This window comes from Nelusetta ayraudi, unplaced genomic scaffold (genome assembly GCF_046127955.1).
Source record: "Nelusetta ayraudi isolate G7.1 ecotype Tasmania unplaced genomic scaffold, CSIRO-AGI_Nayr_v1 ptg000007l, whole genome shotgun sequence".
NCBI lineage: Eukaryota > Metazoa > Chordata > Actinopteri > Tetraodontiformes > Monacanthidae > Nelusetta > Nelusetta ayraudi.
In genome coordinates, this window is record NW_027466057.1 from 6,218,672 (window position 1) to 6,238,101 (window position 19,430).

The following is a 19,430-nucleotide window of genomic DNA, read 5'->3' on the forward strand; positions in this document are numbered from 1 at the left end:
ATATTTCACAAATCCAGGATACCATACATTTTTATTAGCAATTCATTTGTTTCAAAGTATTACACGGTCAGTAAGACACATTACAAGTAGGTCTGGACAGAGGAAAACATTTTCCTTTTCAAACTACATAGTAGCCAGGGAGTCAGGACATTTTTGCTTCATTATGACATGTATAAGAATCATCCTTTCAGTTACATCATTCCATAATTCCCAAACAGTCATTTTAGTGGATTCAGGAACTGGTGTGTCCTAGATGTCCGCAAGCTAGTTGAAAGCCATTTAAAAAAAAAAAATGATGAAAGTGTAAAATGGTAAGTCATTAACATTGTTCAGATGTTAGTGGAATCCCTTTTGATTAAAATGAAGAGGTGGGGGGTTGGGGTGCGCAGGTCTATGACTCAATTTGAATAGGAAACTCGATGCAGAAAAGATCCTTGTTCGCATCATCTCGCAGCTCCCACTCCACAGTCACTTTAATCTGAAGAAGAAGAAAAAGAAAAGCGGTCTGAGCTTGTATTCGATGGATGTAGCACAGATTCAATAGTGTGGCAGTGATCTGGCATACCTTAATTTATCATATGTTTAAGTACGTAGCAAAAACTAGCCAGACAAATTGATTTTATGAGTTCTTTTAGACCGCTAGGAAATACAGCTTTTTGTTTAAAAACTAATTTTCTATGTTTTAGAAAAAATATAATTAGCATTTACAGCTTATCAAAATTAAGTTTAAAGCAGTTGAATAAACGGTACTGGTGAACTTACAGCAGGATACTCAACCCTCACTGGAAGAGTGGCTGTATATTTGTACTGGTCCTTCGGGTGGATGGGACAATTGATGCCGGAAGTGCAGCCGTCACTGTCACTGATATGAAATGGAATCGGGACCCCAGCAATGATGCCATGAACCACTGCCTTACTCTTGAGACTCTCCACAGCTATGACAAAGAATAATAATAAAAAAAAAATGTTACAGAGAAGAGCATTTAGAATACAGTATTGAAAATGCAACTCAATATCAAGAATATATCAATTCTCACCGCTGACAAACGTTATGGTGATGGTGTAATTTTGCCCCTTTTTCAGATGGCATGGCTCCGATTCACATGGCTCAATGTCAACAACGGATGGGTGACCATCAACAGAGCCTGGGCAGCAAACACATTTATGAGCGGACAAAAAAAAAAAAAATTGTAATGCATTTATGGTGCTTAGCATATACGTGTGCGTCCATTTACATATCTCATTAAATATTAGCAAAACTGAACAAACTGATAGATGTATTTGTGCAATGAGCGGCAAACTGGGGTCGGCGAGAGAAAACCAATGTATGAATAATTTGGAAAGACTTGGAAATTATTGTAGTTAGAAGTATAACGCTAGTTGGTTCATAATGTTAACTGAGAGCTTAAAACTCAAGATTCACCTCAAGCCAGTTTCCAAAGACTAATAAAGAATTGTCCCAAGGCAGTAGGTAGTGATCAAAAATACTGAAAACCAAGTGAGGTTCGCACTGTGCAGTATGAAGAAGTAACCGTTCCTAATTATTCTGACGGCAAAATAATTTAAGATATTGTTTCCACAAATACTGCAGAAGAGAAAGATTCATCAAACACCCAACCAGGTCAGTGAATTCTCCTGATTGTGCAACTTACCACAGTTAATGAACCTCGTACTCCTGCCGTTCGCAAGTCCCACTAGGCACAGCAAAACGATCAGACCAAACCGGAAATCCATGCTTCTATTCGTAGTTCTAGGCCTTGAAATGCCTTTTTGGAAAGAAGAAAAAAAAAAAAAAGTTACATTCAGGAGGAAAACAACGGAAGGAGAACTACACTAGTTGGTCATAACATTTATTCTCCGGGTCCCTATGGAGGAAGCGACACGGCAGTGAGTTACACACGATAAGACAGCCACGGCAACGGAATTACAGAGTACAAGTACAGTTCTTGTTGATACAGAAGAAACAGCACGACGTACCTTCAGGACGCTTCAGTTTGCGACTGGTACCACCGCTGCACCGCTGCCCACTACTTACTTCCGCGTTATCACGAGATCTCCGGGACACGCCTGTATGAAAAGTCACGCGCTGTTTTTATCGCCCGAATATAGCCAGTCAGCGACGAGCACTCGAAACAAGCACCGCCTCCTGCACTCAAATTGATTAAAAAAAAAAAAAAAAAAAAACAGGGTCGGGGCGCGAACTCAGCTATCACACATACGCAAATATCTGAATAATGTGTCTTTGTGATGAAGTCGTTATCAGCAGCCGAGAGACCAAAATTAAATCGTCGAGATTTTGTCCTGGAACAAAAGAGAGATTGACGGCTATACGGACCAATCAGATGGCGACATTGCACATACAAGAGCAGACAATCTGGATAGGTTGCAATAAATTCGAAATGGGGGAAAAAAATAATAACACTGTTGGAACTTCCTTTTGTTAAATATTGATTTGTAAGGTCCGGTAAGCACCCAGTTTTCACCAGACTTTTAGCAGACTTTTAGCACCCACTCTTTTTCATTCTTCGTTTCTCTCTGGTAGGTGAATCTCAGAACAGTAGTTGCGGTCCTCCAGGTCCAGATTGAAATGTTCCTTATCTTCCCCACAAAGGGGCAGACGACGTTTCACTGATGAATTTAACTACTGAGTTTCCACAGATACTTTTATCTTGATCATAGTCATGTGTTGTGTATCAATCCTTTAATTTGTTCACTACCACGTGTGCCCACACTGGGCTACTAAATGGTTATTCTATTCTATAAAGTATGCCAATTTATGGTATTTCGATCACCAATTTTAATAAAAAAAAAACAACAACAACAACAACAACAACAACAAACAAACATTTTTGGCATTCCAAGCACCGATTTCAGCGTCGTCAAAACAATTTGAAAGCTGGAGCACATCCTGTCCTTTTTACGAGCTGACATATTTAAAAGACCAAAGCTACCATTAAAGTGCTCATAGTTATATGGTGCTGAAATCATCTGATGTCAAACAAATGGAATGCTACTGGTTTAATGCTCAAAAGACTTTTCAAATTGAACTCAATTGACTGATTTTCATCACTTATTTTAGAATTTACATTTAATATTGTATGTTTTGTCATCCAATGATTTTTTTAATTTAAATTTTCATTATTTTTTTAATGACAGTGAGCTATATAATGACAACAACATTTGTTATAGAACAACACCCTTATCTCACTTATCTCAACTGGCCTGCTAAAAAACAAACAACAACAACAACAACAACAACAAGGCAATAGCAGATGATTTTCTCTAGAGGGCAGCATCTCCCGAAATCAGCCTGTCGTATTTTTATTTGGAGAAGTAGAAGGACATGTCACTCGTAAGAGGAGCGATGATAACTGCGTCAAAATATAGGATTCTGAGCGTTGTCAGGTACTTCATCAGTTTTGTTTTTTAAAGTTGCTCTTATTTGCAGTTTGTCGCCTTGGCTTTAGCTCGGCAGCGAACGTTCACGGAAGCTGCGTGACGAAATGTTGCCTCCTAGTTAGCATGCTAGGCTAGCTGCCGACAGCAGTCGTAGGTCAGACACGTAACGTCCAGCTGTTTCGCGCTGTCGCTTAACTCCGTGTTCTTTTTTCCCCCAGGGCATCTGTTTTGGCGAATAACCTCAATGCGAACCAACCTTTACACGTTGCTCCTCGAATCGCCGTGTCGCACTGCACGGTGGGACAAAGCCTGTTTAGCAGCGCCGCCGCAGCGGCAGTCCCAACCGAAGACACGGTCCGCCTCACCGAGTCTTGCGTGAAGGTCAGTGAATGTGTATGGAAAATCTTATCATCTGTAATATTCAAGGGATTCGTCCATCTACATCTCTCTATGGGGTGTTGTTGTCTTGTCGCGTGGATGCTGACATCTAGTCCTGATTGGGATCACATTCACTGCTTTGCCGTGCAAGACGGAGGCATTGTTTTCATGACTGGACTCATCCATCTTGGTTATTATGCCTGTTGATTCCAGAGGCTGTCAGAAATCATGGAGAAGGGCGAGTACCTGAGAATACACGTGGAGGGAGGGGGCTGCTCTGGCTTCCAGTACAAGTTTTCTATTGTTCCTGGCAAGAAGGAAGACGACAGGTAAAGACCCCTGCTGTTTTGTTGTTGTTGTTTTTAACCCCCCAGATGTGCTCAATCAAATATGCTCCATCGTGTCTCACAATTGCTCTGCTCTCAGAGTGTTCGAGCAAGGAGGGGTGGGTGTCCTGGTTGATCAGGACAGCCTGGAGTTCGTCAAGGGATCCACTGTGGACTTCACCCAGGAGCTGATCCGCTCGACCTTTCAGGTGTTAAAGAATCCCCAAGCCGATCACGGCTGCTCTTGTGGCAGCTCCTTCTCCGTCAAACTATGAGTCTGCTTGCACGTCATAATTATTTAATACCCTGAGGTATCAGTTTAAAGAACAATACTCATTGTGTATCATTATTATTATTATTATCATTATTATTATTATTATTCTTATGTTGTTTTTATGACGATCAGTTCAAGCAACGTGACATTATAATTGGGAGAAAAGAGCGAGGAGTGATATGAAGCCCCTGCGCTGCAGACTGAGCAATTTCCCCTTTTAAATTATTTGTTGACAGTTTACAAGAACAACATTTGACTTTCATTTCCGTAGAAAACAAACTGGTAACTGGGGGTATTGTGTTATATTAGACCACTACTGGTATTTAAGTTCCTCAATCACTTCCAAAGTAATTGATCTTGCGTGAAAGCTGAACTACAAGCAGGGTAGTCTAGACTCTAGTTCATGTTCACACCATTGTGCATTGTGACTAGAAGTCTTATTCACAGCTGAATGCTCAATATTCAACTCTAGTGTAATGATTATTCGGTCCTTCCGTGTGTTTAGTGCGTGCTGTGTGTAAGATATGTAAATAGGTCATGAACGAGATGCTTTATAATAATATATGCTTTGTAATATTGCTTTAAGCCCCAATAAAAGTGAACAAGTTTCACAGATCTTGCTATTTTTTTTTTATTATCATCACTGTCTTTGTATGAGCCATAAGTGTTGTTGTTTTTCTGTACCTTTCACATTTGTATGAAACTAAAAGCAATCCATTTGAGCACTGGCTGAAGGTGGTTACTTCCAATAAGACTCAAAGTTTAAAACTTAAGATCATGGTGGCTTTTTTTTTTTTTTTTTTATTAAAGTGGAATTTAAGAAACATCTCACAAAAAATATACAAAAGAATATGTACAAATGATATTTACACTGGTAAAATGTTAGTCTAAATATGCAGCAACATTTTCATAGTCTGTGTTTCTGAGCAGTATGTTTTGCACTTTTCATATTTTGTCTTCGATAAAACATTCCATATATGTAATATATCTGGTTATACATCACATGAACTCACCATTTAAAAAAAAAAAAAAAGTCACACCATTCATATTCTTGAAATGCGACACGACACATCATAGCAGCACACTGAGAAGTGATCCAACAGATTTGCAACAGCGCATTTGGACTTCCATTTCCACTTCCACAGCTGTTGTGTTGAGTTTTTTCTTTTTTTCTTTTTTTTTTCTGAGGGATTCGGTTGGTTTTTAGATTGTCTTCCGGAAAGCCATGCACACCATACGAAACCACAAACAAATCCTCAAACGAGTATGCGCACGTTAAACATGTCATGAGGGGAACACTGCCACGGTTTGAGGTCAACCTGTCGACAACACGACCACAACATCAAACTGTAAAATAAACCGCGGGGGGTAACACAGTGACCAGGTCAGGTGTACAGTGCATAGAATGCTTTGGCATGCTGACATCCAGAACATAACAGTGGATGTTACATTCAGGAGGAAGGCCACAGGATTTGGAATTACCAGTAAAAAAATAGCATGAATGATGATGTGACCCAAAACCGAAATCATACAAAAAAAAAGAGACCCATACAAGTTAAACGCTTGGTTTAAGGCTAATTCATTGTTTGCTACATGTTAAAAAACAAAACAAAACAAAAACAGAATGTCGATGCCATTGACACGATCACCTGCCATTTCAGAGACTGATTTGCTCTCACACACAAAAAAAAAGACAGCGCTGGAATGATGCACGGATTTACTGAGACCAGACAGAGACATTTTTGTCTTCTTTTTAGAAACAACGACGAACAGGGCTGCACCTCATGTACCTGTGTCCACAATCGAGACGGACGCTGTGGTGAAATCGTAGTCTTGTACAAATGCATGCACTTAGTTTTGAGGCAGTAAATCAGATGAACACTTCGACTCCAGCTGTCAGGTCGTCCTCGTCCTGGACTGAAAGCATCCGGGGATCTCGTTTGTTTCTCTGGAGAGTCGTGCCCGGCAGAGGCCATTAATGAGGAGCGTGGACGCACCTCCACACAAAGAGGCTGGAGAGCGGATGAGAGGAAATGGCATTTTTAACCATCGCGCCATTTGTGAGGGAAAAAAAAAGTGAAATGTGCAAAGACTCCTCCCTACCTTCTGTCGTCTCCTCCAGAGCTCACAACGAAACGATCTCCGTTTGTGAAGCGCACATTAGTCAAGTGGGCTGAATGGCCCAGAAAGCGTTTGTGTTTGCCCTGAAACAGATCAGAAGCAGGTCATCCACAGCAATTTCTCACAAATCGCAGCCTGTAGAGAAACGTGTGTGACAGTTCAACCTAGAAAATAATGTCAATGGCAAAACCAGTGTTGGAAAGTGAAAAGATAGCGGCACTTCTAATTTTCCTTTTGCTTTCATATTCAGCTCATTTTGACTTTTACTACAAGTATGAGGAAATACATTGCCCCTTATACACTCACACAAAACATTCCACCATTTAATAATTAGTTATAGGTCAAAATGAGAAAAATTAAATGTCACAATACGATAAAAAACAACGGTAAAATCAACCAAAGGCAAATACCAGGTTTAATTTCCACATGTCCAGATACATGCATCAATGTTTAGAATAATGAAATTAATATGTGTAAAACTCCATTAGAAATTTCACTTTTAACATTTCGGGGGGAGGGGGGGAACATAGGGTCAGTAATTAAGAGTTGAGGCACTTTCCTATAACTGCCACACCATGAAACTGATAGTTGGTTAAAATTGCTTCTTCTAGGAGTGCAACACTTTTTATAACAATGAATAATGGATTGGATTTACATAGCGCTTTTCTAGGCACAACGACAGATTGGGATGGAGCGGGATTTGAACCGACAACCTTTCTGTCATTGGACAACCCGCTCTACCCCCTGAGCTACAGCTACATGTCAAACACGGTCCGTGCACTGAAAGAGACGGCAAGAACAGCAATATTATCAATCATACTTACAAACTTCTCTGGACATGGGAAGTCAAACAGCTTGACCATTCCAAAGTCATCGCCTGTGACAACGTTAAGGCCCGAGTGTGACACGCAGGCACACGAGACGTCTGCTTTGTCTGTGTTACGAGACCAGATGCCCACAACCTCGTCCCCGAGGACACTGCACGCAACCAGAGGCAGAGAGAAGAAAGGATGTTACTTTCTTTGAGGGGTCAGGGGCCTCAAGACTCACCAACACCCACAACAGAGTTACCCTCACCTTGTCCAGGTGGCCCAGGTGATCCTGTCGACGTGGGTCTGCTCCGTCACCTGCTTCCCGGACGGCACTTCGTAGACGAGTCGTTTGTAAGCACCTGTCGATACCTGAAAGAGGCTACAGAGGTTAGCGACTGCCACGCCGTCGTCACGTTGCAAAAGCTGCAGAGTCCGCTTTGCCACCGCCGCCGGTACCTGGACGTAAGCGCTGTCGGCGGAGAAGTCCATCTGCATCACGAAGCTGGGGATGTCCCTGCAGCAGTTGACGCGGTTCAGCTGCGGGCCCAGCGTCAGGTCGTAGAAGTCGACGGCGCTCTCCGTAGAGCCCACGGCCAGGTAGCGGGAGTTGGGGCTGAACCTAAAGAGACGGATCCGAGTTGCAACAGGCCGGCGTGTCAACAAGATCGAGCCGGGAGGGCAAAGGCCCATCTCAGCCTCCAAACACAAACAATGACTTTGATAGCACGTGACAGTATCGTCACTGCCTTTCAGTTTGGATGGTGATAGGATGATAAAACAAAAAACTGATTAAGCTGATTTATATCAGAAGAGTTGACCAGACTTTGTTTACTTATGCGACAGACAGGTTTAGTTCTTGGCCTTTGATTTAATCTCATTTTAATACAATTGCAAAAGATTCTGTTGTTTCTCACAGGACATTTGCTGGTTCTGACTGTGTTTTATATGGGGCCTGTTTAATCATTTGTTCCAACAGAAATAAGATCACTTAAGGAGTTTAGATAAGTAAGTAAGTAAGTTACAGTGTGAAATAGCTGACTGATAATACTGACTGATCGAATCTCAAGGGAAGTCAATCTGAGTTGTGGCTACCTGATGTCCTGGATTGGAGACCGCCGGTCCCTTTTCTTGCCCCATATCTTAAGCGAAGCGACCAGCAGGATGATGAACTCTCCGTTCTTCATGCCTATGGCCACCATGTCTCCTTCAGGACTGTAGCTGACTGTGTGAGCAGGGTGGCCCAGGTTCACTTTATTGAGCATCTTCTGTATTTTTCCAAAAGAGCCACATAAGTTTCAATTAAAAATCTTCCTGTCAATGAGGCAACACTGAAGATTTGAACAGAAATATGGAAAGTGAAGGGATTGCCAGGATTACTTGGCGGTGAAAACTTGGCAGAGACGCGTCTGACCTTTTCTGGAATGTCCCACAGACGGACAGTCCCGTCCTCCGCCGCAGACAGAAAGACGTCTCTGGAGGGGTGGGTTCCCAGGCCCCAGATGGGGCCGTCCATGTGGCCATTCACCAGGATGTTGCACGCTGCATTCTTCTCGCCCACCTCAATGATCTCGGCATTCTTGGTGCCCACGAGGATTTTTCCCTGAGGGCAACAGCGGGTCAAATATGTCAAATAACCAAAACCAAAGATTAGGCTCCAGATTAACTACAGGTTGAACTTTACCGGAAACCTTTATTCAGAGCATGACGCACCTTTCCTCTGCATACAGAGCGGACACAGTCTATGATCTGCCCAGTCTCCAGACGAAATGCCCGACAGCGTTTTAATTCCTGGTCCCAGAGCTTCAAAGCGCCTCCTTCCTTTGACCTGCAGAGCAAATATGCAATCAAGACGCATGCATGCAATCATATGAATCCTTGCATGACCTTAACAGTGTAACGCCACACTCACGGTCTTTCCTTGCCTCCCGTGACGATGAGGCCGTCCCTCAGTGTGGTGTACATGGTGAACACAGGGCCCGTATGGGCTTTGGCCACAATTCTTACTAAGATGTGTTCCTTCCACACACACACATCCCCACTTATGGTACCTGTAAATGTCAAGTTATTCTGAAAAGAAAACAAATCTGCACTAATCTAGTGGCCTAAGACAACAGAGCAAGCAATGCAGTTCAGTTTTTTTTCTTTTTTTTTCCAGCAAAACCAACTTTTGCTTGGCTGGAAATAATGGAATGCAGCGCATATTATGTAATCTGCTGGAAGTCACTTACAGCCCCAAATGCTACTGATAGCATTGTCTGCATCCGGGCGTCCTCGATGGAACTCAGCACACCCTTCTTGCTGAGCAAAGCCCGGCCGGCTAAGGTCCAGAAGCGCACATGTTTGATCCCCACCGACACAAAGTGTGTGTCCGAATCAGGCCGAAACTCAGCCACAAAAATCCTCTGGGTGTGACCTATCCTGCTGGCCACTTTGGCACCTGAAAAAAACCAAGCAAGAAGCCCAATGAAAACCTGGCCCACACATAGTGTTGACAACTTTCATTCAGGACATGACCATGTGGTAGTGTCATAATCAATCATAACTTAAAAGAGTAATGGTTCACATGTTTGAACTGTTTTGTTGCCAGTGGACATTTATTTCGTGTTTACCTTCCTGCCACTTCCAAACAGTGATTGTATGTTCGTGGTCCAGGCCAGCAGACAGTAAGAGTTTTCCTGTGGCACTGAAGCTGACAGAGCAAACACCTCCCGAGTGGAAACAGCGCAGCACTGACAGCGTCTGCTTAGTCATGGCGTCCCACACGTGGATGGATGGAGACGTGGCTGAAGAGGCAGAACGAGGAGCAGCAGCGTTGTGATTACCATGATTAAAAAACATACATGTATATTTATGTGGGTTGTTGGTTCACTTGCTGGGATTCAAATAACGACATGTTGGGGTTTGTTATCGAGGCTTCATGTCACAGAATCTCGACAAAAATCAGTGCGAAAAAAAAAAATCCCCATATGGAGTTGCCACTAGATGGCAGTAAGGCAATGCAAATAGTGAGTAATCCAGTGATAGCAACATTACCTGTTTCGCACGGCTACTTAAAAAATATTCTTACCTGACATGTCAGCGGTATCACCTGCATGAGAGAAAGTCAGAGTTATTGGCAGCAGTAACAACTTTACTGCAAGATACTTTAAATATGTGTTTTCTGCTACGGAAAAGAGCTCTTGCTGTTCAAAAGCGTGTAAAACAAAACTGTGGGAGCTTTACTGCACATTTATTGTCACTTGATTTCCACCAGGACTGAGATGCCTATGAGAGACTTATAGTGTTTGACAATCCCAAGACAATCTTTATGTGCTGAAAAATGTTAATTTATCTTCTGTGAGTGTGCGTGTGTGCACGCTGGCCATCTGCTTTGCACATACTTCCCTGGCGCATTGCCCGCCATGGGACATGGGCCGCAGAAAGGAGTCGGCTGATGACACAGAGGTCAACTTCTCACAAACATACCTACTTGGCCAGTTGCCACCACGTTGGGGAATTTGGGATGTTGGTTGATTGTCAGGCACAAAATGTCGTCGCTGTGTTCTGCATAGAAACTTTGGCAGGCTGCAAGGAGACAAACCCACACGCAGGTTGGAATACTGGCTCTGTGTCATAAAAAATAACGATCAAAGCTGCAAGCAGCGCTGCATTTTAGATTCAAGTGTAAAGCAATGTAAAAAAAACAAAAAAAACAACAACAATATCTGCAATAACAATAACAATAGCTTACAGGTGGTCAGGTTGAGCACAATGCCGACTGAGGCGGTGTGGTAGATGATGTCCGCCCCCTCATTCAAGTAGTGCACGTTGTTGCGGCAGTCATTGCCACGGTAACCAAACACCAGGTCCAACACCAGGTCCTGTGGGAGCACCGGGGAGAGAGAGGGAGGGAGGGGGGGAGAGAGAGAGAGAGAGACAAGGGCGAGACAGTCAGAAAGGTCGGCGCCATGGCAACACCGACGTCCACCACCAGCTGGCCGCTGACGTAGCACGTCGTTACTCGATCACGCCGTCGTCGCACTCCCCCGGGGAGTGCGGCCGGGTGCGCACGTTGCGTCTCCAGCAGGAAATGAATTGAGCCGACTTTTGGTTTCACATGAGTCAACGTGAGGCTGGCGGCTTGTAGACGATTTACCTCGATGGGCCTCTTCTTTTTGCCCACGTTGTTGGTCTGCAGCTTCTCCGGCTGTGGCAGCGCTCTGCTGACGGGAGGCCTGGCCCGGACAACAGCAGTTTAGACGGACGGCCATTATAATGGTGTATAACATGATGAAAACGAGCGATAGAAGTTGGACTAGTATCCTACACGAAACTTTCTTTTGACAATTGGTCACTATCAGATGTCCAGCAGGAATAAAAATTTGAAATGCGTTTTTTCAATAGTGAGATTTAAAATGCAGAATATTATATAAATTATCTTTACCACTATACAAGAAAAACATTTGTAAGTAAGACTACTATGACTACTACCACCACCACCACCACCACCACTACTACTACTACTACTACTACTACTGCTACTACTAATACTAATAATAATAACAATAGTAATAGTAATAATAATAATATGATAATAATAATGATAATAATATAATAATAATACCTTCTAATTTTAACCTTAGCAGAAACATTTACTTTTAAGCTTTAATCACGACCCCTAAAAGTCTCCAAAATGTATTTTGCACATGACAGAAAAACACACGATGGCAGCGACGGCAGACCCAGTAGCTTACCTCGACCCTCTTTAAGGAAGCAGTAACAAAGGACAAAAAGCAAGGGTTAGACAGAGGTCTCTTGCTGTGCCCACTGCTGCCTGGTGGACACAGACCAAACACAATGTTTCAGCCACTGAGGACATAAAAAAAAAAAGCAGGAGTCAGCCCTGTGTAGTGCTGTGCCTGCTGCCCAAAAGATGCTGCATTGGCGCCGGCTGATAAATGATAGATACTTAATACTTAAAACTTACTAAATCATCACGCAACATCATGGTAATAACACTATTACAGCGTTGTCCCAGAATCGCTTACTGCTTAAAACACTTCTGGTAAAACATGATTCACTTTGCCCTGCTGATGAGGCTGAAAGCGGTAAATCAAATTCAGGATTTTAATTTCCACGTCGAGGACAAGGTTGTGCTCTCAGCGAGAAAAGAAGCTCATTAGCAGACGACTCGCCGCCCCAAGACGTCTGTCTTCTGTGCGAGGGGTGTCGACTGATAATGGAAATTTTAGAGTAAAACAGCGACATTTTGCAGAAACCGGGTCGCAGCTCAAAAAAACCCCACAACTCTTAACCCCGGAAGGCTACTCTTTGGTGCATAGTTGACATGCTGATTGTGAGCAGAAGCTTACCTGACAACCCCTTGTCTTCAAGCAGAGTTAAAAGAGCGAAGCGGGATAATGACAGATCGACAGCCATAAAGGGGAAAGAAGAAGAGCAGAGAAGGAGCAGTTACTTCAAAAGGACGAGGGAAAGCCTGCCTTAGGAAGAAAAATGACTACTGAGGATTCATCTCTGAGATGCATATATACACTGCCAGTCAAAAGTTTGGGTACACCTTCTCCTTGTTTTCTTTGCAACATAATTTCATATTATTGCTCCTATGTTTGATGTCTTCAGTATGCATCTACAATGGAGAAAGGAGTAAAGATAAAGAAAAACCATTGCGTGAGAAGGTGTGTCCAAACTTCTGAGTGGTAGTGTATAATATACATATATACAATGTATATATAGATACATATATAAAATGTATATATATATATATATATATATATGTATATACATATATACACAGATATACATATATTTATATTATACATATGGATACACAAATATACATATATTTTAATATGTGTATGTATATATATGTCTATATATACATACATATATAGATAAATGTATATGTATATATGTGTATCTATATTTATATTATACATATATACGTGTACACACACACACACACACTCGCACACACACATTCCTCAAAGTAATTTCCCAACAGTTCTGGGAGCTCCACATCTTCTTCACCTTTCGTCCACAGAGGGCTCCTTGAGCTGCAGGTGAGGCTTCACACCCGTCATGGGTCGCATGTTGGTGGATAAGGCCTTGATGGTGTAGTTGATCTCGTTCTCACGGGTCACGTCGCTGTCGTAACCTGGAGAGACGCCAGCGACTCAGCATGGGATGCTCGTTTGATTGGCAAGAGAGCTTAAAAAACGGGGCTCGGAGAGGCGAGGCGCGTGTGTGTGTGTGTGTGGGGGAGTTCATCGTCACCTCCGTCGTCCTCGCTCTCCATATCTGACTCCTCGCTGTCGCACTGCTTGAACTCCCGGTGGCCCTCGGGCTCGTGGGCCCAGATCATGAGACACGTGTCGCCGCCGCCGGCGGTCACCAGGAGGCCGTCGTCGTGGCTCCACCTCACATTGGTGACGTGCGTGCTGTGGGCCACGTAGCGCTTGAACTTTGCGTACTTTCCCTGCGGAGGAGGAGAAACGCGTTTTTCCCCCCCTTCATCTGTGACATTAACACCAGAATTTGCATACATTTGCATAAACCTTAAAGCCTTAACTCGCGGTGCAAGATACCACCATATGCACTGCTCTTCATTTTTTCATTTTTTTTTTTTTACCTTGACGGGGTATCTGAACAGCTTGACGTATCCCAGGTCGTCTCCTGTTGCGAGCACCTTCTTGTTGTGGCTAAGGCATGCAGCGGTCACCTCGGTGACCTCGCTGATCAAAGGCCAGATTCCCTCCACGGACGTTCCCTGGACGCACGTCCACGTGCTCCAGTCGATCTTTTCCACCTGGAACGATAAAGCCTTCGTAAAATAAAATACTACAGTTCAGGCATTTACTAGGGGGCTACAGTCACACAGTGAATCATATTCACATTTCTGTGCTAAATTGTTCTTTTTAGAGATAACTCACTTGTGAGAGCTAAGCAGGACAATATTTTTTTTTCATCTAACACTTTGCTGCTGAGGGGGCCAGGATATTTTCTTTCATTTTTAAAGCCTATTCATTTGTCATTATTTGTTTGGTTGACTGTTTTTTATTCACAACAATGAAAAAAGGCCTGTCAAGCTCCCATCTATACTTCTAAAGAAGACATATTGACTCACATAGCTAATTATAACTATTTCATGATCTTTTTTTTCAGTATTAATTTATCGACACGAGCACAAAGTGGCAGGGCAAAGCAACAGTTATTTCCTCTGGCTCTTATTTCCCCCAGCAGTGCCCCTCTCTCTCTCTCTGCAAGGTGCATGAATGTCATTGTATTGCATTAAAGGAACCATAAACACACTTCCAGTGCCAAAATTAGAACGATACTGGTGAAAAGTGGGCCGTGTTAATGCTTTGCCGTCCCTCCCCGAGCTTCTCCTCTCATCCCGAGGGGAAAAGTGGGCCAACGCAACATCGCCAGTGCGCCCTTTTCCCGCTTACCTCGGTAGCAGGGATGGTCTGCCTCTTGCCGCGAGGCGCTTCGAAAAAGAACTGCTCTTTGGCACTTGTGTTGACTTGGAGTAGTTTTCCTGAGTTAACAAAAAAAATCCCACCCAGATCCACCATTGTGTTCAGACAGGGACTTCTTTTGGTGAAACGGCAAAACATTTTAAGGAATGCATATTTACCCCTCTTGTCCCAGTCCAGATGGGTGATGTAATTGAGACATCCTTTGCAAACTCCAACCCGCTTGCTGCTCATAACATTGTAAATATCCACAAACGTGTCTGCCGATGCGACTGCGAGGTACTTGCCGACACCTGAGCAAACAAAAGACACGAGAGAGTTTGTTCTGCATTAGCTGCTGATCCTCTGCGCTAACGTGCTCTTGCTGGATGTCAATTACAGCGCCGGCTGGTTTGGTTCCTTTTCCACAAGTTAAAGATTTATTTGCCTAAATCTTCAAAAATCTTTACAACCTTGTGCATTTTATTCCACCACATATGACCACCAGAGTTTCCCAATCACTATCACGGATGAAATGTAAAATTGAGGAATATCATCCAAATGAAGAACAAATTGTCATTGGTTGCAACCAGACACAGAACTGTTGGTGTTGCTGCTGTAAGATCTGGGCCCAGGTGTCCTGGTTCACGAGAGTGGGTGCGGTAAGTCGAGGATCAAGGTTAAGCGTCCGAGGAAGAGTTTAGTTCCTGCCCTGGCTTCGTCCAACCCCCTGCTGTTTTCTATTCCACTCTTGCTGTTTCTCCGTTTGGCCCTGTTTCAGAAAGCCATTAATTTGGGTCACGCCTGCAGCGGCATCTCTCTGAGTCACAGCGGGTAGGACAATCTGTATACCTGCTGAACTTCTGCACAGCGTGCCTTCCACGGCGAGGCACTCTGAAGGGCACGTGGATTGAAGGGAACTATTCATCCCTCCAATCAGAGCTGTGAGGGACGTTTTGAAAAAGGGGGGTAAGGAAGGGAAGCCGCAGACCTGGAGAGAACCTGATGTCGGAGATGATGTCCTTGCGGTGGTGGAAGGACACCAGGTCCTCCAGGGTGTCCGCGTTGACGATGAGGAAGCTGCCGTCGTTCAGGCCCACCGCCAGGGCCTTGCCGTCGGGGGAGAAGCAGCAGCAGCGGCCACCTGCGGAGGATAACGTGTTCGCTGCGGTGGGGACCTTCCACTTCCTGTCGGGCGACGGGCCCTGCGCCTCGGGGCGGCGACTCACCTTTTCGGAGTTTGCGCACGGCCAGCATGCAGTGGCTGGGCGAGAGGTCCCATATGCGCAGGGTCTTGTCATCGCTGACGGTGGCGCAGAGAGGGAGGTGGGGGTGGCTGGCCAGGCCCCACACTTCTCCCTCCATGTGACCCTGGAGAGACACACACAGCATAATTCAAATGATTCATTTTGATTTTCAAAAAAAAAAGCAGTGAAGCTGACGTGCCATGCAGTAAAGCACCTTAGAGTTTGAGTTTGAAGGCACAACGAGCAAAAAAAAAAAGGAGGCAAATATGTGTATCTGTTTTTAAATCAACAGATGCTAATCTGAAATGATGACTTCGACATTGAAATTTTTTCCATGTTGGTGCATCTAAAAATGGTCAACACTGACCTTGAACAGTCCACTATGGTGACAGTAATCCTGTTATTCAATTCAATATTCAGTGGCAGGGAGGAGGGTCCACTGTTATTACCTGAACCAGCAGAGTAATGGGGCCACTCTTGTCCACTTCCAGGATTTCACCGTTCTTGGTCCCCACCAGGATGTGGCCGTGGCCAAGAGATATGGCACGTATGGAGGGGTTGTCCTCCAGAAGCAGCCCTGTGGAGTCACATTGTCACACCAATTTGTGTTTCAGATGAAAAGCGGTGAATTCTTCATGCGGGTTCACTTCCGAGTGGGGAACCGAGACTGTTACCTTTGGAGCCTGGCGCCAAGACCGACCTCTTGATGGCGTAGGTCTTGAGGCATCGTTCAAAGCTGTCATCCCACAGGGCGACTATTCCGTCCTTCCCTCCGGTCACAAACCCCTGAGGGCACAAGTAAGGCACAGGTCTAAAAAAAGGAACTGGATACATTCAGTAGCTTTAAGAAGGTAACTATAAGAGTAACATGATATGTAAGATTACTTCTGATACAAAGTAATTATAATTAATGTCACAATATTCCTTTTTATACAAAGAAGCAAGCAATGTAATCTCATTCCTGTCTGCCGCACTGAGATTTAAACATGCATCAATGAACAATAAACATGTAGACAACGGTTTACCTCTTATTTATAACTTTTCAGCTCCTCAATATTTAATGTTTTGTAATCTAACCTTTAAGATTCCTTGTATATGGAGAGCACTGCACTGAAGGCTTTTCAATTTTGTTACACTGTATGATGACAATAAAGGGCATTCGGATTCTGATTCTGCTGTATCAAATTCAAAAGATGTCTTGACAACACAAGTAGAGAAAAATATGTCAATTTATACTGAACATGTGATCCATGTAACCGAAAACAAAACTCAATTCGACGTGACGACCAACTTTGAGTAAAACTCCAATTCCATTTTTTCCAGCACAGCCTATTTTTTTCCTCCCTTAACTGCTCAGAAGCTTCTTAACACGCACTACCTTTTCCAGAGCATGCACGCTGAACACCGGGCCATCGTGAGCCTTGACAGTCTTCATCAGGAACATGTCCCTCCATATGCATATGTCTCCCGAGCATGTGCCCGAGAACACCATCTCCTCCGACCAGCCGTACACGGCGCACATCATAGTCTCCGTCTTCCCCATGTTCCCCTTGCGCCCAATTAGGCCGCCACCTGAGGAGACAGTGAGAGGCAGCCCGTCAGCTCCCAGCAAAGAAAGATTTCTGCTTGTTAGGGAATCCGATAGGAAGAAGATGAAGAAGAAGAAGAGGAAGAAGTAGTGGGGGGGGAAAAAAGACAGCAAAGTCTTACCAGCCTTGTGCCAAAACCTCATGTGTTTCACGCCAGCTGTAATGAGCTTGTCAGGAAGGTAGGGATTAATCTTGACGACAAATATCTTGTCCTTGCTTCCCCTGGAGGCGGAAAAAAAATAATGACAACACAGCAAAAGTTTTGCTTTGAAGAAGGAAATCAAAAATTATGATGATAAATGTAAAGCAATAGCTGAAGTCGTGTTTCCTGTCAAAGCTGGAGGAATGCTCCTGTCTTCTTGTTCACATGGGACAAGGGAAGAAAAATAGTTTGTTTGGTTTAGCACAATAAAAAACAAAAAAAGAAGGGTATTAAAAAAAAAAAAAAAAAAAGTGTTTATGCCAGTTACTAAATTGCTTGATAAATAAAAGTTAACAATTGGACAGTCCTTTTCGAAGTTAATTGTATATGTCACAGTGTATGTCACATCATCATTGTCTATGATGTGACAACAACTAAAATTGCGACAAAACTGAACAGGTCTTAATTTTGAACAGTCAACTAATAGAGTTTTCCATCCTATTCTCTGATGAAACCAGATGTAAACAGTCTTTTATGTTTTCCATTGGTCCAAGTGAACATGGCAGTGCCAAATGCAGTAGATTGGACCCAACACTGTAACTTCTCTAAATTAACAAAACAAAAAAACAAAAAAAACAAATGCTTCTCCTCTAAATACAACACAGTCCCGTCCTCCACCTCATCCACAGTCTCTGGCACAGGCCCGAGACTTAAAGGTGATGGTGCTCAATCGAAGCTTTGTCAGGCCCAATTTCCCTCTGCCCGCCTCAATGCACATGCCCACCAGGGTCCGCAAATGAGATTAATGTTGCTTCAAGCTGTCCCAGAGCTGAGCTGCGAGCTGAGGCCTGGCATTCCATCCGCACGCAGGAGAACAACCAACGACGGGCCGCTGCCGACGAGCCGCAGGGAGTTTCAGTGGAATAGATACTAAACATGAGCATCAAGTAGAGCGAGAAAAAAACCGCAAAGAAAAGGGTATTTTGGGAATGTGGATATTTTCCAGTCAGATACTTCTGCTTCCTTCTGCTGTCTGGGTTATATAATTTTACCCTGAATATCCCACCCACATCACGTTTAAAGACCCTGAAGGGATTGAATGTTTTTGGTTGGTGTGCCTGTTCTTTACCACGGATTCTCTATGTGAAGTACACACACATCTCTGCCTATATGTTGAATATTACAGCAAGTCAGGCTTTTATTAATGTTTTATATTCTGAAGCATGACAGAAATAATTTAAATTTGAAGACATATGAACTGTCTTTGACTTGTTGTCGTTACTAGGGTTAATTTATCCTTTATAGCAACCTATTTAATGTACAGTGTTTCCCTTCAACAAAGGACACATTTTCATTTCTCCTTTCTTGTCAGAAAAAAACAATATAAACCTGGTTTGAATAACTAAGAAGCATTTACATTAAAAGCAGTTCTTTTGAATTATAGCTGAAGTCGTGTTTCCTGTCAAAGCTGGAGGAATGCTCCTGTCTTCTTGTTCACATGGGACAAGGGAAGAAAAATAGTTTGTTTGGTTTAGCACAATAAAAAACAAAAAAAGAAGGGTATTAAAAAAAAAAAAAAAAAAAAGTGTTTATGCCAGTTACTAAATTGCTTGATAAATAAAAGTTAACAATTGGACAGTCCTTTTCGAAGTTAATTGTATATGTCACAGTGTATGTCACATCATCAT

The 19,430-nt window shown here is 43.3% G+C and overlaps 3 protein-coding genes across 4 annotated transcripts in view; 1 reads left to right on the forward strand and 2 right to left on the reverse strand.

The window, feature by feature from the left end:
- Positions 1-14: 14 nt before the first annotated feature.
- LOC142883377 (NPC intracellular cholesterol transporter 2-like) lies at positions 15-2,141 on the reverse strand. The gene is made up of 5 exons (XM_076018199.1): positions 1,978-2,141; positions 1,653-1,766; positions 1,038-1,145; positions 763-935; positions 15-478 (listed from the first exon to the last, which is right to left on the reverse strand). Exons 2-5 carry the CDS (start codon positions 1,732-1,734, stop codon positions 392-394), a joined length of 450 nt encoding a protein of 149 aa, XP_075874314.1. The 5' UTR covers positions 1,735-1,766; positions 1,978-2,141; the 3' UTR covers positions 15-391.
- A 1,105-nt stretch (positions 2,142-3,246) lies between these two features.
- On the forward strand, positions 3,247-4,990 carry isca2 (iron-sulfur cluster assembly 2). The gene is made up of 4 exons (XM_076018196.1): positions 3,247-3,405; positions 3,618-3,780; positions 3,991-4,106; positions 4,204-4,990. Exons 1-4 carry the CDS (start codon positions 3,344-3,346, stop codon positions 4,376-4,378), a joined length of 516 nt encoding a protein of 171 aa, XP_075874311.1. The 5' UTR covers positions 3,247-3,343; the 3' UTR covers positions 4,379-4,990.
- Positions 4,991-5,147: 157 nt separating this feature from the next.
- The window catches only part of eml5 (EMAP like 5), a 35,021-nt gene continuing 20,738 nt past the window's right edge, over positions 5,148-19,430 (reverse strand). The window contains exons 17-42 of one of the 2 annotated variants that reach the window (XM_076018193.1): positions 17,722-17,822; positions 17,390-17,583; positions 16,686-16,797; positions 16,461-16,588; positions 15,994-16,135; positions 15,756-15,908; positions 14,947-15,078; positions 14,759-14,847; positions 13,939-14,115; positions 13,584-13,785; positions 13,338-13,464; positions 11,446-11,524; positions 11,041-11,170; positions 10,776-10,874; positions 10,378-10,398; positions 9,920-10,093; positions 9,539-9,747; positions 9,220-9,377; positions 9,021-9,135; positions 8,722-8,910; positions 8,403-8,575; positions 7,767-7,929; positions 7,576-7,679; positions 7,323-7,476; positions 6,481-6,581; positions 5,148-6,389 (exon numbers count right to left, since the gene is read on the reverse strand). In XM_076018193.1, coding sequence (XP_075874308.1) covers positions 6,353-6,389; positions 6,481-6,581; positions 7,323-7,476; positions 7,576-7,679; positions 7,767-7,929; positions 8,403-8,575; positions 8,722-8,910; positions 9,021-9,135; positions 9,220-9,377; positions 9,539-9,747; positions 9,920-10,093; positions 10,378-10,398; positions 10,776-10,874; positions 11,041-11,170; positions 11,446-11,524; positions 13,338-13,464; positions 13,584-13,785; positions 13,939-14,115; positions 14,759-14,847; positions 14,947-15,078; positions 15,756-15,908; positions 15,994-16,135; positions 16,461-16,588; positions 16,686-16,797; positions 17,390-17,583; positions 17,722-17,822 — 3,463 coding nt within the window. In that variant the 3' untranslated portion in view covers positions 5,148-6,352. Of the gene's footprint in view, positions 6,390-6,480; positions 6,582-7,322; positions 7,477-7,575; positions 7,680-7,766; positions 7,930-8,402; positions 8,576-8,721; positions 8,911-9,020; positions 9,136-9,219; positions 9,378-9,538; positions 9,748-9,919; positions 10,094-10,377; positions 10,399-10,775; positions 10,875-11,040; positions 11,171-11,445; positions 11,525-13,337; positions 13,465-13,583; positions 13,786-13,938; positions 14,116-14,758; positions 14,848-14,946; positions 15,079-15,755; positions 15,909-15,993; positions 16,136-16,460; positions 16,589-16,685; positions 16,798-17,389; positions 17,584-17,721; positions 17,823-19,430 lie in introns of those variants that run through there. The other variant, XM_076018194.1, reaches the window with a different exon arrangement.

Coding starts and splice junctions, on each gene's coding strand:
- LOC142883377 (XM_076018199.1), bottom strand. CDS start 1,734: ATGGATTTCCGGTTTGGTCTGATCGTTTTGCTGTGCCTAGTGGGACTT. Junction 936..1,037: donor CACCATAACGTTTGTCAGCG/GTGAGAATTGAT, acceptor TCTTTGTCATAG/CTGTGGAGAGTCTCAAGAGT. Junction 479..762: donor TGAGGGTTGAGTATCCTGCT/GTAAGTTCACCA, acceptor CTTCTTCTTCAG/ATTAAAGTGACTGTGGAGTG.
- isca2 (XM_076018196.1), top strand. CDS start 3,344: ATGTCACTCGTAAGAGGAGCGATGATAACTGCGTCAAAATATAGGATT. Junction 3,406..3,617: donor AGGATTCTGAGCGTTGTCAG/GTACTTCATCAG, acceptor TTTTTCCCCCAG/GGCATCTGTTTTGGCGAATA. Junction 3,781..3,990: donor TCACCGAGTCTTGCGTGAAG/GTCAGTGAATGT, acceptor TGTTGATTCCAG/AGGCTGTCAGAAATCATGGA.